Here is a 14,984-nt window from a genome sequence, read left to right as displayed (position 1 = left end):
GCAGCAGATATTTCCTGATCGGCCAAAGAAAAAGAAACAGTCAGCCAGTGTCAACTAATTCATGTCAACTAATTCATCAATCAGCGTACAGTGGTTTACATTGCAAAACACCTTTGAAATGGCTTTTGACAGGCCTGCGCAGCAGGGGAAAACACACAAGGTTATTTCGAGGACAGCAGAGCAGCTTTCTGAACTGCAGTGCTCAATCTGTTCTGTATCGGAACAAGAGCCAATCAATACTAACGCACAGCTCTCAGCCATGCTTCCCGCAAGCTGTGACAATGCACGATCGGCGCTCTCTGAAACAAAACCCCCCCGAGCCAGACTGCTGTCCAGTTTTTTAACGACTGGCTCTTGTTCTCCACCAGAAGCGTCACCAACAAAAAAATGTAAAAAATAAAATAAAATAAAAAAGTTCTCAATTGAAAGGATTTCTCTTCCTCAGAGTAACACTTTGGTTGCCATCGCTCGCCATCCTTTGTTTAACAAGATATTAGGTAATTTGATTGGTCCTAAATTAATTATACTGGTACATCTAAATTCCTCATTCTTTTCTAGCCTTCATTGAATTTTAAACCTTATTTCTGAACTGGAGACCCCATAATTCTGTCTAATTTGATTTATAGTAGTAATCATATGATTATATTCTGATAAATGTATATCTAGAAATGTTCATTTTTGGATGGTCACGCTGATAGTGTTGCAGATGTCAATTAGTTTTCATTTCTAGGCTAAAAGGGCCAGGCTCGGAAACTTGTCCTGGAGTGTAGAAACAGAAACTACAGTATGTAACAAGGAGGGGCACTGCATGGCTCTGCAGCTACATACTGTAGGGATCTTATTGACAATCTACCGAAATGAACTCAGATAATTCATCTGGAATCTTCTCTGCAACAACCTGACAAAAGTAATCACTGTTTAATAAATGTTGCAGTTCTTTAAAAGTAGAATTAAAGTAAGCTAAGAAACTGCTGAATTTCACTGATGCCAATACTTCTGTTTGTGATTACACGTTGCAGACTTCAGTTTCAGCAGGCTGGAGCCCCGGGCATCAGTGAGAATGCCGACTGATGGCTTTTTTAACCTTTGTCAGTTCTGCCTAAATCTCAAACAGTGAAGCTTATGAGGGACCCGATCCAATTATTCCTAATAAGTCATTAACAAAGCCGTTGCCAAATGAATTTCCTCAGTACCAGTGAAACAGGAACAAGATGTCACCAATGGAAAGGATGTGGAAATGTGTTTAAGTCTGGCAGCAGGTGGCACTTCTTTACACAAAGGGTTGTGGGAGTATGAAACAGCCATATTTTCAAAGCAAAGGCACTAGCTTGTTTTAAAAAAAATGCAAACTGGCAAGAGGAACCAGATGGCCTCTCCTCTTGTTTATAACCCTTCTTCTGTGCTTGTGCTTGATTTAGGTCCAGAATCAATATCTCAGCCCAGAAAGAGCCATTTCAGCAGTTTAATTCCCTGCACCATTCATCACAATAGAAGATTTGAGTTCTTTTCAAGAAACGTCCTGTTAAGGACAACAGTATGCACACTGAATAGTTTCCATACAAAATGATTGAATTCCTCCTATATTGATTAGGCAGCAGCAATATCACCTTCCAACTCACAGCTGGCAGCCCACTGGAGCGAAGCAGGTGTGATCCTGTCCAGTACCTGGATGGGAGAATACCTAGTAAAGCTAAGGTTGCTGCCGGAAGAGGTATTTGGGGGGGGGCAGTAGGGGGCACTCATCCCGTAGTCTGTGCAGGTGGAGACACCATACTATAAAAAGGCACCGTCTTTTGGATGAGATGTAAAACAGAGGTCCTGACTCTCTGTGGTCATTAAAAATCCCTGGGCGTTTCTAGAAAAGAGTAGGGGTGTAACTCCGGTGTCCTGGCAAAATTTCCCATTGGCCCTTACCAATCATGGCTTCCTAATAATCCCCATCTCTGAATTGGCTTCATTACTCTGCTCTCCTCCACACTGATAGCTGATGTATCATATAGCGCACTATGGCTGCCGTCGCATCATCCAGGTGGATGCTGCACATTGGTGGTGGTGGAGGGGATCCCCATTACCTGTAAAGCGCTTTGAGTGGAGTGTCCAGAAAAGTGCTACTGTATGTAAGTGAATGGTATTGTTATTATTAAGAATTTAATGTGTCACAACTCCTATATTTAATGTAGTTGATGAGAATAGAAATATTTTAAAAATCATTCAAATTTAACCAGCAATTTTATTAATTCGTTTTTGGTCAATTGCTTTATTTTACATTCTAAAAATAAGCCTCTGTGATAAAAAAAAAGAAAAACTGTCAGCTGGAAGAGAATAACAGTTTTTTAGGACTTCATTTGAAATGTTACAGACAGGGATATCTAGGGTGACTGGACAACCAAAAAGTATAGGTGCTAAAAAGAATCTCTGAAAAATACGCACGTTTAATATTCTCTCATTTCAGTAGCGTTAATAATAATGAGTGAAAGCATTTTGTATTGGATAGACAGAAATGTATAGAAGCATGTCTGAGGCTCCATAAGATGAGACAGGCTGCTATAAAACCAGTACTTAGTTTAGGAAAGAAATACAGGCTAAAACTGGATGTGTCTTCTGTCCTGCTTCAAAAGCAGATTCAGTCCCAAAATTGCATTTGTGGGTCTATTTAATAGTGTCACATTCAAGGGTTACACTCTAAGCATAAATAATTATTGTACTGTATATGGACGTATTCCATATACACAATATGACAGCCATACAGTTTAGTAACAACATAATATGCTTTTCAAAGTTGCTTTACCATTAAATGCAAAAGGCTGTCTAAGTCTAAAATGAAAAATATTTTTATGTAATGTTTAGAAACTTGTGACAATTTATTTTTCATATGAGAGAATGCTAGAACCTTACTTTAGAATAGCTTTTAGAATATCAAACACAGATACATCCTATGGAATTTCTTGCTAATCTCTCGTTCTCACGAACAAGAACCTGTAGCACAATTTGTGAATTTGGTGAATTACATAGCAAACATGTTGTGTTGAATTAAACCTGACAGAACTGACGATGAACATCATAAGATCCCCAGGGTGGATCTATTGCCCAAACTTTCAGACTTGGGAAAACTCACTCCTAGAAGTACACAAGTCTTTCACATTGAAATCTTCTGTGCTCCTTGCATTCTGTGTTTCAACTTTATGCCAAAACGGCACATCTACTCCCAGGCTTAGCGGTAAAAAAATTATCATGGGGTTTCTCATAACCCACACAGAGAAATGCCTGCTTACATCCTATAGTATTCAATGTTTTACAAAAAAAAAAGTCATAGTATATCATTTTGAAGGGAAGGAGTGGAATTCTTCAATTTTGTATCTGTTAAAGAACACGCAGCAGCCCCGTTCCTGAACTGGGAGGTTGCCTTGGTAACAGCAGGCCTCAAGAGAGCACGTGTGTGTCCTGTCACTGGGGAAACATCACAACAAAAGTTCAGCGCTTGCCCATAAACATCTCGCACAGTGCAGAGTACAGGCCTCTGACATATGTCCACCTTTGATTTTTTTTTTTGTATGCTGATTTAATTTCTTCGAATGAATATATGGGAACAAAAACATACTCCTAAATGTTCCAACTGCTTCATGGATCATTCTTTCACAAAAGAGACAATGCATCCCTCTAGGTGATATTTAAAAAACAATTGCACCTCATGTCTTCACCTCCTCCACTGCTGCAATCTGCGCCAGCTCCTCAGGTCTGTATGATCTGGGGAAAGTGAGGGTTGGTCCAAAGTACCCTAGAAGACCTATAGCCAGATGCTGAGCCCTCAGGTGACAGGTTAGAGGAAAACCCTACCATCATAAGCTCAGCCTGCAACTACTAATTCATTCTTGTCCGAAGTACTGAACCTCAAGATGTGCAAGACTGAACTTTTGACTGCATCTGAAGTATTGCAAGAGCCATTTCACATGATGAAATGTCCTCATTCCTGTGTGCTAAATAGATGATGTCTTTGTTAATGACATGTCATGTTATTTGCCGAATCGCTTTATACCATAAGGAGTTGTGGGAAGCCAGAGCCTACCTGGCAAGCAACGAGCGCAAGAGCAAGCAACGAGCCTGGACGGGGCGCCAGTCCATCGCAGGGCAAGTGCAAGCCAATCATACATGGGGACAATTTGGAGGCCATGGTAAAGGCTAAGGGGGGAAATTTGACCAGGACACCGGGATAACTCCCTTCTCTAACTGAGAAATGCCCGGGGATCTTTAATGATGAGAGTCAGGACCTCGGTTTAACGTTTCATCCAAAAGACGGCGCCCCCTACAGTATAGTGTCCCCACCACTATACTAAGGGCATTAGGACCCACACAGGCCGCAGGGTGGGCTCCCCTCACTGGTCCCGCTAACACCTCTTCCAGCAGCAACCTTAGCTTCCCAGGAGGTCTCCCATCCAGGTACTAACAAGGCTCAGCTGCAGTGGGTAGCCAGCCAGAGCTGCAGGGTGATATGGCTGCTGGCGTTAATTGATTACATGTGCACCAGGAAAACTTTATATCTGCAATCGGGTCACGAACAAAAAAAAGACTTTTAAGATGTCAGTTTCTGCATCAGGAAACCAGTTGTGGGGATCTGCCTATGATTGAGATTAACAGAATTAAGAGTCGGAAAGCAGGAAAAGATGGTTACTTTGGACAGGGAATAGAAACAGCACATATTGTACATGATTTATAATATTGGGCATTTTATTTCAAACATGTCTTCTTTCTTATGAACTCAACCTAAATATTTCTATAGAAATGCTAAAGAAAAATAAAATCAATTTTTAAGTTGTTCTTTATTAGGATTTTTTTATTAGGAACGACTGTATGAGATCCTCAGATTATTTAGGACTACCAACCAAACAAGATACAGTACATAGGGCAAATAGCTTAGTCTTGTTTGTACCCTTTCTCATGTTTTTGGACATTTTCCTAATACTGTACAAAACCAATAAGGCTAGAATAGGAGAGCAGGTGTATATTGTTATAGCAGTCTAGTGTTTCAAATCAGGCTGAGAACAATGTCAGTCCCCAAAAAACTGTGAAATAGCATTCTTTCATTACGCATAACACAATCTGAGCCAGCCTTATCCTTGTTTCAGCTTAGAAATCCCAACCTGGCACTCTAAGGTCTTGGGAAAGGGGCCAAGCCATCATGCTCGTCATGTAACTAAGCCAAGATCATTTCTTTCTAAACTGATCCCTGTTTCCATTTTGCACGTAAGGTAATGTTTTCCTCAGAGGTGGCCAATACAACAAGCTAACAATAAAAAGACTGTTATCTAAAATTGTAACCAAGATAATAAGAAATCGTTTTCCAGAATTTTTTTTTTCAGTTAAAATGAATGTTACTCTCAAGCCTCAGGTGTGTTGAAACGTGTTCCCTGTTTATCAATGGTGATGAGTGATCAGAGAATCAGACTGAAGTAACCAGGACCTACACAGATCATCCTACAGGACATATACTGTATTCTGTATAGCAGTATTTCATGTATCAGGAACAGTGTATACCAAACTGATACACCTTGTACATCAGCTCTTAGGCTAACTGAACACTACACTTTTCCAAGACTATTGCCCTATATAGCACATACGTTTCCAACATTTTAATTAAATCACTAGAATATAAAAACGGTTATAAATGAGGAAACTATTCAGCTCATCTAGCTCATTTGGCTTGTAGTGCCTAACTGATTTTGAGGAAATCGTTCAGCTGCTACCAGCTTTAAATCCCCTTGGGACAAAAAGTTCCTGCTTTGTGATTTTGTTGATATGTCACATCAGTCTCGGGATAATTTTATTAACCAAACCATAGGCAACCATACAGTCTTGTGGTTTTGGTGAGAGTGCAGTGGATCTTGTGGTTGTTTAACCACAGTTGTCTCACATACCAGAAAAGTGGAAAGACAAAACACCATGTCAATAATGTAGAATCTCCCGTAATAGGGCAAAAAGGAGAAAGGGGGAAAAATAATTCAGATTGGCTGCTTCTCGCAAATAGACAGTGAATAATGATTGTGCTGCCAGACCTGTCCATTGTCTATACCAGGAGTGCCCAATTCTGGTCCTGGAGGGCTGGAGTGCTTGCTTGCTTTCTGGTGTCTTTGCACCTGAATCAGCCCCAGGAGAGCAAGCTGGATGGTGTTTAAATGGTTAAAACAGCTGGTTGAGCTCATTTAAAGCTGATTGGGAATGGCAACCTGAAAACAAATCATCCCTCCAGGCCCAGAACTGGACACCCCTGGTAAAGTATAAACCATATACAGTATTTGTTTAGAGACCAGTCATCACTACTGTAAAGCTACCACGATCAACTACCATTCCTTTAATCACGTTCCAGAAAACTGCCTGTCATGGTTACTCTGTCTCTTTAAATCAGGTGATCTTAAGTGCCACATCTACACAAAACTGGAACACAATTTATGAACATTTCTATCCTCTACTTTGTAATATTCTCCACTGCATTAAGTATGAAAATGGTCTTCAAAGCAATCAATCACTGAAACCCAATTTTACTGTTCATGCACATAGATCACTTGGAAAGATTAGTTTTTTTGCCCATAATGTTCACTTTAGTCAGCTACCGTGTGGTTAAATATGCTTAAATCTTCTTTTACCCTGTTAAGCGTTTGTTCCTAGGTAAAGCACAATGTGTTTTGCCAAGTGTACTAAATAGAAATAAGAACTTTTCTTGATGAATTACTCCTAAAATATAGTTCATTGTCGTTTAGAATTGACCATATTTACAATATTGTGTACAATTTTGGTCACTAGGTTACAAAATAAACTATTAGTGGTCTTGCAAAGAGAAGAGCAACTGATACACTACCAGGCGCAAGGGAACTGACAGGCTAAAAGAATTGCCTTGAATTTATAGAATTCAAAATCCTCAAAGGCACTGAGAGTCATTCCAGTGAACTTCTTCATAATAAACAGCGAAACTCAAATGATCGGACACAAGTCTGAACAATGTGGAAGTACTGTACATTGAGAACAGGAAGAACTCTACGCCAATGGTTGTGGAAGGGTGGTGCCAAACACTAATTGAAGCACAATTAGAAAAGTAGAGTAACAGAACTGTTAGTGTTACACGATCTGTACTGTAGTTGTGTGTGAGAATGAGCACAGCGAAATCTAAGCATCTTTTATCCATTTGGCCGCCTGCCTTGAGGTGGTTATTTGATCATGTGACGGACGAATCCACACAGTAAAATCACTAACTACATGAATGAAAAATTATCAAGTCTCGATAAATTATAAATATGACGAGGGGGTCCGCGTTGCCTGTTATCTACAGTTTATTTTGACAACATGCACTTATTGGTATTTGACAATATGCATTAAGGAGTTAGGTAATGTTTTTAAAGAATGGAGTGATGACTAAAAATGGAGACCTGCACCAACTTGTATTGCTCAGTTCTTGACAATAATTTAAGCACTCCGTTCCTTTCGTTTAATGTACCGAAAAAAAACAAGTCTCTCGCAGGCGCTGCACAGCTCTTTCGAACTGGCAAGCTCCCCCGTGGGTATTTGCTAGCAACTTCCAGACGAATCATGCGACCTGGACTGTGCTATTATTTCCAGTCTCCACAGAACTTGCAAACGTGGTGCCGCTTTCTCGCGAATCAAAGTGTTTCTTGATATGAGTGGTGAATCACCGCCCAAGCAATGTTGCTTTCGCTGGGGAGGCAAATCTGCTCTTCGATATAATCTAATTAGAAATTTCCGTCCCCCTCTCCTGTGCGAGAATGGGATAGGACCACTTCTATATGAGCAGCGGCGTGGGCACCCTTTGATACTGGTGATATAAACGGTGGAGCAGCCGGACAGAAGCGCTATTTCTAGCTCGTGTGACGCTCAAGCCCAACTCGACCGCCATGGAGTGGAAGCCTATGGAAATCAACCCTGAGGTACCTTCTGCTGTTACTCGCCTGCTTGCGGCAGACGGGAATGTTGCTGTCACTTGGAAGCACCTTGCTTTCCGAGACGACTGCTCACTGCGCGTTTCTCTTGTCTTTTCAGATGCTGAACAAAGTACGTGCTCGCTGCTGAGTCATTTGTGCATCGAAAAGCCTCTCCGAAGTGTTGCCACTTAGAGCCACCTGCAGCCTGAGCGGATTTGTTAAATGCGTACTCTTTTACTCTTGTCATCCTCCGCGTTTTATATAAGGGCGTGGTCTGTCTCAACTTGATCAAAATTGAATTAAAAAATGGATTGGGTTCATCCAGTGTCAGAGTGCACGGTTAAAGATTAGAAAAAAATAAGTCAAACGCACGAATATATTGCTTGCGGATACATTGCGAAATCTGATTGTGGTTTAGGGGTTCAGTGTTTTTACGTTATGCGCTGCCTAGAACGCCTATTTGAGGTTTGCTTTCTCCCTCCCCGCCCCAGGTGTTGTCTAAACTGGGCGTGGGCGACAGCTGGCGTTTCGTTGATGTCTTGGGGTTCGAGGACGAGCCTCTGGCCTCGGTGCCGAAGCCATCTTGCGCGGTGATGCTGCTGTTTCCTCTCACGCCTCAGGTAGGGCGCTGGTCGGGGCTCCGCCGGTGACGCGTCTGTGCGCCTCCGACTAGCGCAGTGCTGGGAAGACCTGTCCTAGCACAGGCGAAACAAGGCTTTTAGTGCATCCGAGGGATTTTTGTCATTCAGGAGTGTTGGGACTGTGGGCCGTTCAAACGCATAGAAGCGATTAATCTGGCAATCCTCCGCAAAAGATGGTTATCTGCATCATGCGGTTTTGAAATCGGTTCAGTTCGGGACACGAATCGACAGGGCGTCCGGTTGATGCTATAAAGGAGGATGCGGTCATCCGTGCTAATGGTTTTGCGTATTGATTTTTTCTGTATTTTAGAAAGTACAGTAGAATGAAATCCTTATCCAGCACGGGTTGTGTGGGGTTGATGTTATGTACTGGATGAGTTTCTCAGACCTTAAAATCTTTCGGAGTTGCCCTGTGTGATTCAAAAATAACTGACCCTTTGTCCGATTTCCAGTGTGAAACCGAGAAATCATTTTTTTTTTAAATTAACTCTGCTGGTATTTTACCGGTCTTTAAATTTTAATATGCACCTACTGTACCAAGTGTCAAGTGCAGGAACGACCATAAAAAAATCTTGCTGGAAGTGTTTTATTCCTCCCTCTGGGATTTGTAGTTGAAAGGGGAAGCTGGAAGCTCAAAAATGATTATGCAGGCACATCAAGAAAGGAAATGGACTTGGAGCCTAATGTGCTTTTGTCTGGCTTCTGTGACCTACATCTGAAACCAATATTGATTGCTTCAACAGCCGGCTCTGTGAGATATTGGTGTTTTGTATCCACTAAGCAGCCTAGAGCTTGATGGTAAGAAAGCCATTCAGTGGCTGTACTGGGTTACTGGGACTGCTGTAATGGTGGTAATGCCTTCCTCTCTGGCAGCATGAGACCTTCAGAGAAAAGCAGTCCACAGAGCTGGCTGAGAAGGCCAAGGAGATCCCCAGCGTGTACTTTATCAAGCAGACCATCGTCAACTCCTGTGGCACAGTCGGGCTACTGCATGCTGTAGCCAACAACAAGGACAAACTGGAATTCAGTGAGTTTTGTGATGGGGGGAGTGTCTAGAGGAGATTGGAAGTAGCAAGGCTGCCCGCTCCTGCTCAGAATAGATTCCTTGTTCTGGTTCGGCCCATTCCGCTTTTCTTTGCACCTGCCAAAGAAAAGCCAAGCTCTGTTCCAGAAGTTTTCAGATCGTGGGGGTGTCCCTTTTCAAAATGCACCCAAGATCTGAGAACACCTCTTCTAAAGATGAGTAGGTGGGATTTTCCCAAGTCGGTATTGACTTGATTCACATGACCGGTTTAAGTTGCGCACACATTTCTGGCTTATGATTTAGGATTTACAGATGGTAGTTCCATATCAAACACCAGTTTTTTTTTTTGTAGAACAGAGGAAATGGGTAGAACTGGCCCTGCAAGTAGAACAGCAGCAGCAGAGCAGTGATTATTTTTTTTCCTCATCTTGGTTTTTGCCTTTTAAACATTTCACCTTGCATTAACGCTGAAAGCTTCCCTTTCTCAGAGAGTGGATCGGCACTGAAGAGCTTCCTGGATACAACCGCCAGCATGTCTGCAGAAGACCGGGCCAAGGAGCTGGAGAAGAGCCAGGTACGTATCCACAGGGTGGAATGTTCTGCACCACTTTCAGCATATCGACGGGTTTTGCCAGCAGTCAGTTCTTATGGTCTCCCCCATACTGGAAATGCAGTTTTTATTGTCTGAGTGGGCACTGGACCCAATCTTTACTAGTTATCAATCAAGAAGCTTACCTTGATTGGGTTAAAGCACAAACAACCTGTAGATAGCTTGCCAACGCTTGAATATTTCAGACCAAACCAGAAGACACAACTTGAAACTAATGGAAAAGCCTATTTTAAACCTAGGTCTGGAAGCTTTTTTTTTTTTGCACTTGTGGTTATGTGGAAGACATGATTTCAACAGTCTTGGGTTGCTTAGTTTCTACTAATAAGATCTAAATTCTAGGAAAATATGCTTTGCAAGATTTGACGAAACTCCTTTTCTCTGACGTCTCATGTCGGAACGCCAAGCTCCTGAACTTCCAAGTGAAAATGTCATTTTTGACAGTAAATACAGCAAGGCAGACTACCAGAAAATAAATGTGCATTTCTTCCAAGACTGACTTGATGCTTGTAGCACGTATTAGTGTTCAACTGCTTGGAGTCTCAGAAGGTGCGGAAACCATGGGATTTTCCACTGCTCACTTGATAGGCTTGTCACACCCATTTCTGGTTCATGATTTACAGGCGGTGGCTCTAAATGAACACCCGTTTATGTTCCATCTGGGATCGAACGTAATTCAACCTTGCCAGCTTAATTGCAACTTTTTGATTATTGCTTTTTAACTACAGCGTCGTGTAAGAAGCTTTAATCTCCACTTTTCAAATGGGGGTGGGGGGAAGGGTTGCCATAACTTCTATGAGCTCTGCTGGAGGAACAACCAGCAAGTGTATGGACCTGCAGGAACAAAACTGGAGCCCCAGCCTTAAGGAAACTGATGCTGTGGAAGTGAATGTACAAAGATTCTCCATGGCTTGGTTTTGAAGCCCCCTATTCATGACCCTGAGACCCCTTTATTTAACCTGGCCTTGAAGAAGCCATCTTACTCCATTTTGGTGAACATGCCTGCCATCTGCACACCCAAAGTGGGCATACTCGGTCTTGATGAAAGTGATTTACTCTAAACTGAAGCATCTGGACACCTCAAATGGCAGTACGGTATTTGTGTATAAACAGGTGGTCCTGCACTGTAGATGAACAAGTCCACTAGAGGGCACTACTGCTATTCTGTAATGGTTTGTCTCAGAGGGGTTCAAAATGTAGTAGTCTTTATTGGACAGGATGTGATGGAGAATCATCTTGTAATTCCCACACATGGCCTATAGTATTTCCGATATAATGGAAACATAGGGCACATGATGGGGAAACGGAAGCCAAGCTATGTTCATATTGGGTTTTTCTTAAATGTTCTCTTGAAATTAAATCCAAAACCGTATTGGAGAATTACTGTGAATACTCCTTTTCTAAGAATCTGAATGTTTCTTCTCATGACAGGCCATCCATACAGCCCATGATGAAGTAGCAGCAGAAGGACAGTGCAGGGTACGCTTGCTTTCTTTTTTTCCTATATGAAATTCACTGAAAACCTTCAAGTTAACCTTATGAGCAGCTGATTTAGTCTCAGTTTCTGTACTGAAGTTACTTTCCTTTTGCATGTAGTAGGAAAGCTTAAACATGGGCTTTGAACATATGTGGTTAGTACTGGATATAGTCTTTGCTCTTATCACACCTCCTGTTAGTCTTCAGGGGAACTGTAGTTGGTAGTTAACTCCTGTGGTGTTATGGCAGGGCATTCTGAAGCGATAGGTTGAGATCTGTTGTCTAACTTGTGACCTGAACATCCCATTAGGTAGAGGAAGATAAAGTGAATTTCCACTTCATTACCTTCATCAATGTGGACGGGCACCTGTATGAACTGGGTGAGTAAGGATACTTATTAAAGGTCTTGAGCAAGGCTTAACTCCACTCCTGCATTCTTGCATCTGCTGTGCAATGGTTTTTACTAGCTCTTGATCTCTGAAATCTCATGGTGGGCTCGGTGCTAATTTAATTCCACTGATGCAAGCATGAATCCAGCAACTGAGCTTGACAACTTGTGCCATCTGAAGATCCTCATTTCCAGGAACATGACTGTGGGGAACCTCAATATATTAACCTCTCTCTGATGGAGGATTAGTAGGTGCTGGTATTAAGGCTTTTTTTTAATGAACAGTTTAGAGTGACTTCCTCAGCAGACTAATCTAATAAATGCAGTGGTTACTCCTCTGCTGGTAGGCCAGCTTTATGTAAGCTTCTTGACTCGGGCCTTCCAACCACATGAACAGCCAAATGCTGCCACCATCATTGGCACTAACCCAGCTTCTACAAACCCATGTGATAAGCCTTGGTGAAAAGAGGTGTTAGTGGGGCCAGCAGGGGGCGCTCACCCTGCGGTCTGTGTGGGTCCTAATGCCCCAGTATAGTGATGGGGACACTATACTGTAAACGGGCGCCGTCCTTCGGATGAGACGTAAAACCGAGGTCCTGACTCTCTGTGGTCATTAAAAATCCCAGGGCGTTTCTCGAAAAGAGTAGGGGTGTAACCCCGGCGTCCTGGCCAAATTTCCCATTGGCCCTTACCAATCATGGCCTCCTAATAATCCCCCTCTGTGAATTGGCTTCATTACTCTGCTCTCCTCCCCACTGATAGCTGATGTGTGGTGAGCGTTCTGGCGCACTATGGCTGCCGTCGCATCATCCAGGTGGGGCTGCACATTGGTGGTGGTGGAGGGGATCCCCATTACCTGTAAAGCACTTTGAGTGGAGTGTCCAGGAAAGCGCTATATAAGTGTAAGTTATTATTTCTCAAAACTATTGAACAGCTGACCTGATGGAAGCTGCAGTCTTTCAAGTCTCCTTGGAGGCCTCCAGTGGCCCTGCTGTTGCTCTTCCAGGCTTTGTCCGTCCTTAATAGTTAACCTGTGAAGAATGCAGAGCTGGATTCTGATTTCTTTTAACAATTTTCCTAGATGGAAGAATGAGTGTGCCTGTTGATCATGGGGCTACAAAAGATGACTCGTTCATCATGGTAGGTTGCACAGTTTGATTTCCTTACCGTGATAAGCGTTTGATTATGTCTTGAGAAGGGGTGACTTTTTAGCAGCGGACTGCATTTGTCTTGCATGCAATGTAGTGCAGTATAACACTTGTAAGGCCTGAGCTCCACAGAGACACTGTGGAACTGGTATGAAAATATGGGCTCAGCTTTTGGTCTGGGTTTAGTAGTGACTTATAAAGAATTTTAGAAGTAAGATTTTTTTTTTTGCTGTTTAGCTTTACATACTATACTAACCCATTTGGGGAATTTTGTTTTACTGATGTGGGTTTCTGTGTTGCAGGATGCTGCCAAGATCTGCAGGCAGTTTGTGGAGCGTGAGAAGGGGGAAGTTCGATTCTCGGCGGTGGCGCTGTGCAAAGCTGCCTAAGCCCGTAGTTGCGTGCTCGCGAGGGGGGGGAGAGATGCAGTTTGCACCAAAAACTAGCACACGCGCACAGCACGTAGAGCCAAGCTTGCAGAAGCCTTGTGTTTTGGTGTCTCCTACCAAGATGGGGAATTCTTGTAGCAGTTCTTAAGTACTAAAATGTCAGTTGTCCCATCTCTTCTCTGACCACTTCCCACCTTTCCTTTCTGGTGTTGGAATAGTTGTTGAGGATGGGCCTTCTGGAGGTGGGGAAAAAAAAAAAATGCTAAAGTGCCTCTTTGTGGTTTTGAAGTTGCCGGGGCGGGGGGAGAACATGCTGAGATGTTCCAGTTATGAGTTTCTACCTTTTTGAAGGCCGCAGTACTCTGTTGCCTTTCTCGCCATGTCCATTTTGTTCACTTTGTTCCGTGTTTAGCGCTGAGCTGTTGTGGAAGACCATTAAATGCCTCTGGGCAACAATCTGGGTGTCCTGTTTTTATTTTTTTTAAACTGCTTGGTTTCAGGCATTGCTGTTGAAGCTGGAGCTTTGCCTTTGGTATTATGCAGGTATTCCAGCGCTGCCATTATCGCATGCAGATTATGAACTACTTGGACGTTTAGCATCTCTTAAGATACCCAGTCTACTAGCCTCATGTGCCCAGGATGGAATATGAATGCCTTCAGCTAGTATGTTAAAAAATAAATATGGATATACTATAAATTAGTATGTTTGTAACTAGCCACCTCTGCACTGAGGTTTTGGGAGTTGAAATGGTCTTTTTAACAGTTATTGCATGAAAGACCATCAATATTGTACCAAATCAGTTTTGGAGAAATAATATTCCAGAATACTGGTGCTCTGGCTCTTACTTGCAGGTTGTAATTAAATGAACAAGTAACCAGGCCCAAAACTTTGGATTAATCTGTAGTTTTTGATTAAAGGGTTCTCACAATGCATCTTGGTTTATGCTGTCCTTAGTTACAAACCTCAAGTTACTGTATTTTAAATGGGACTGAAGTAAAATGCATAAGAAATTAATGCCTATTTAAAAAAAAAAAGCCTTTTTACCATTTGTGCTCAAACGGTCTTACCAGGTGCTGTACTTAGCTTAAAAGGCTCTAGCAAAATTATGCTGACATTATGCTAAGATCCTTCATTAATGGTCTGGAGAAGGTACCTCAAGAAGTGGTCAACTGATTAAGACAGCCCCACTGGCCCCATCCAGTGGGGGACTGTCCTAATGCACTGCTAACTTGAAAAGTCTTTCAGTAAAAGACTGGAAGTTGATGAAAACATTGCTTGTGAAACTCCATTTCACCAGTAGATGTCATTGCATGCCACAAATCAAACTCTTGCCATGAATATTTACATGCATCTCTGGGTATAATTGTGAGTACAGGAGCAGCATTCAG

General features: G+C 42.4%; 1 protein-coding gene across 1 annotated transcript; it reads left to right on the top strand.

Moving 5' to 3' along the window:
- Positions 1-7,794: 7,794 nt before the first annotated feature.
- uchl1 (ubiquitin carboxyl-terminal esterase L1 (ubiquitin thiolesterase)) lies at positions 7,795-14,051 on the top strand. Its single transcript, XM_015345366.2, has 9 exons — positions 7,795-7,928; positions 8,041-8,052; positions 8,414-8,542; positions 9,437-9,590; positions 10,076-10,161; positions 11,626-11,673; positions 11,981-12,050; positions 13,140-13,198; positions 13,509-14,051. Exons 1-9 carry the CDS (start codon positions 7,896-7,898, stop codon positions 13,593-13,595), a joined length of 678 nt encoding a protein of 225 aa, XP_015200852.2. The 5' UTR covers positions 7,795-7,895; the 3' UTR covers positions 13,596-14,051.
- The last annotated feature ends 933 nt before the right edge of the window (positions 14,052-14,984 follow it).

Source organism: Lepisosteus oculatus, chromosome 1, assembly GCF_040954835.1.
Source record: "Lepisosteus oculatus isolate fLepOcu1 chromosome 1, fLepOcu1.hap2, whole genome shotgun sequence".
In the NCBI taxonomy this organism is placed as follows: Eukaryota; Metazoa; Chordata; class Actinopteri; order Semionotiformes; family Lepisosteidae; genus Lepisosteus; species Lepisosteus oculatus.
Note: the sequence above shows the minus strand (reverse complement) of the source record. Positions and strands in the feature narration are given on the sequence as shown.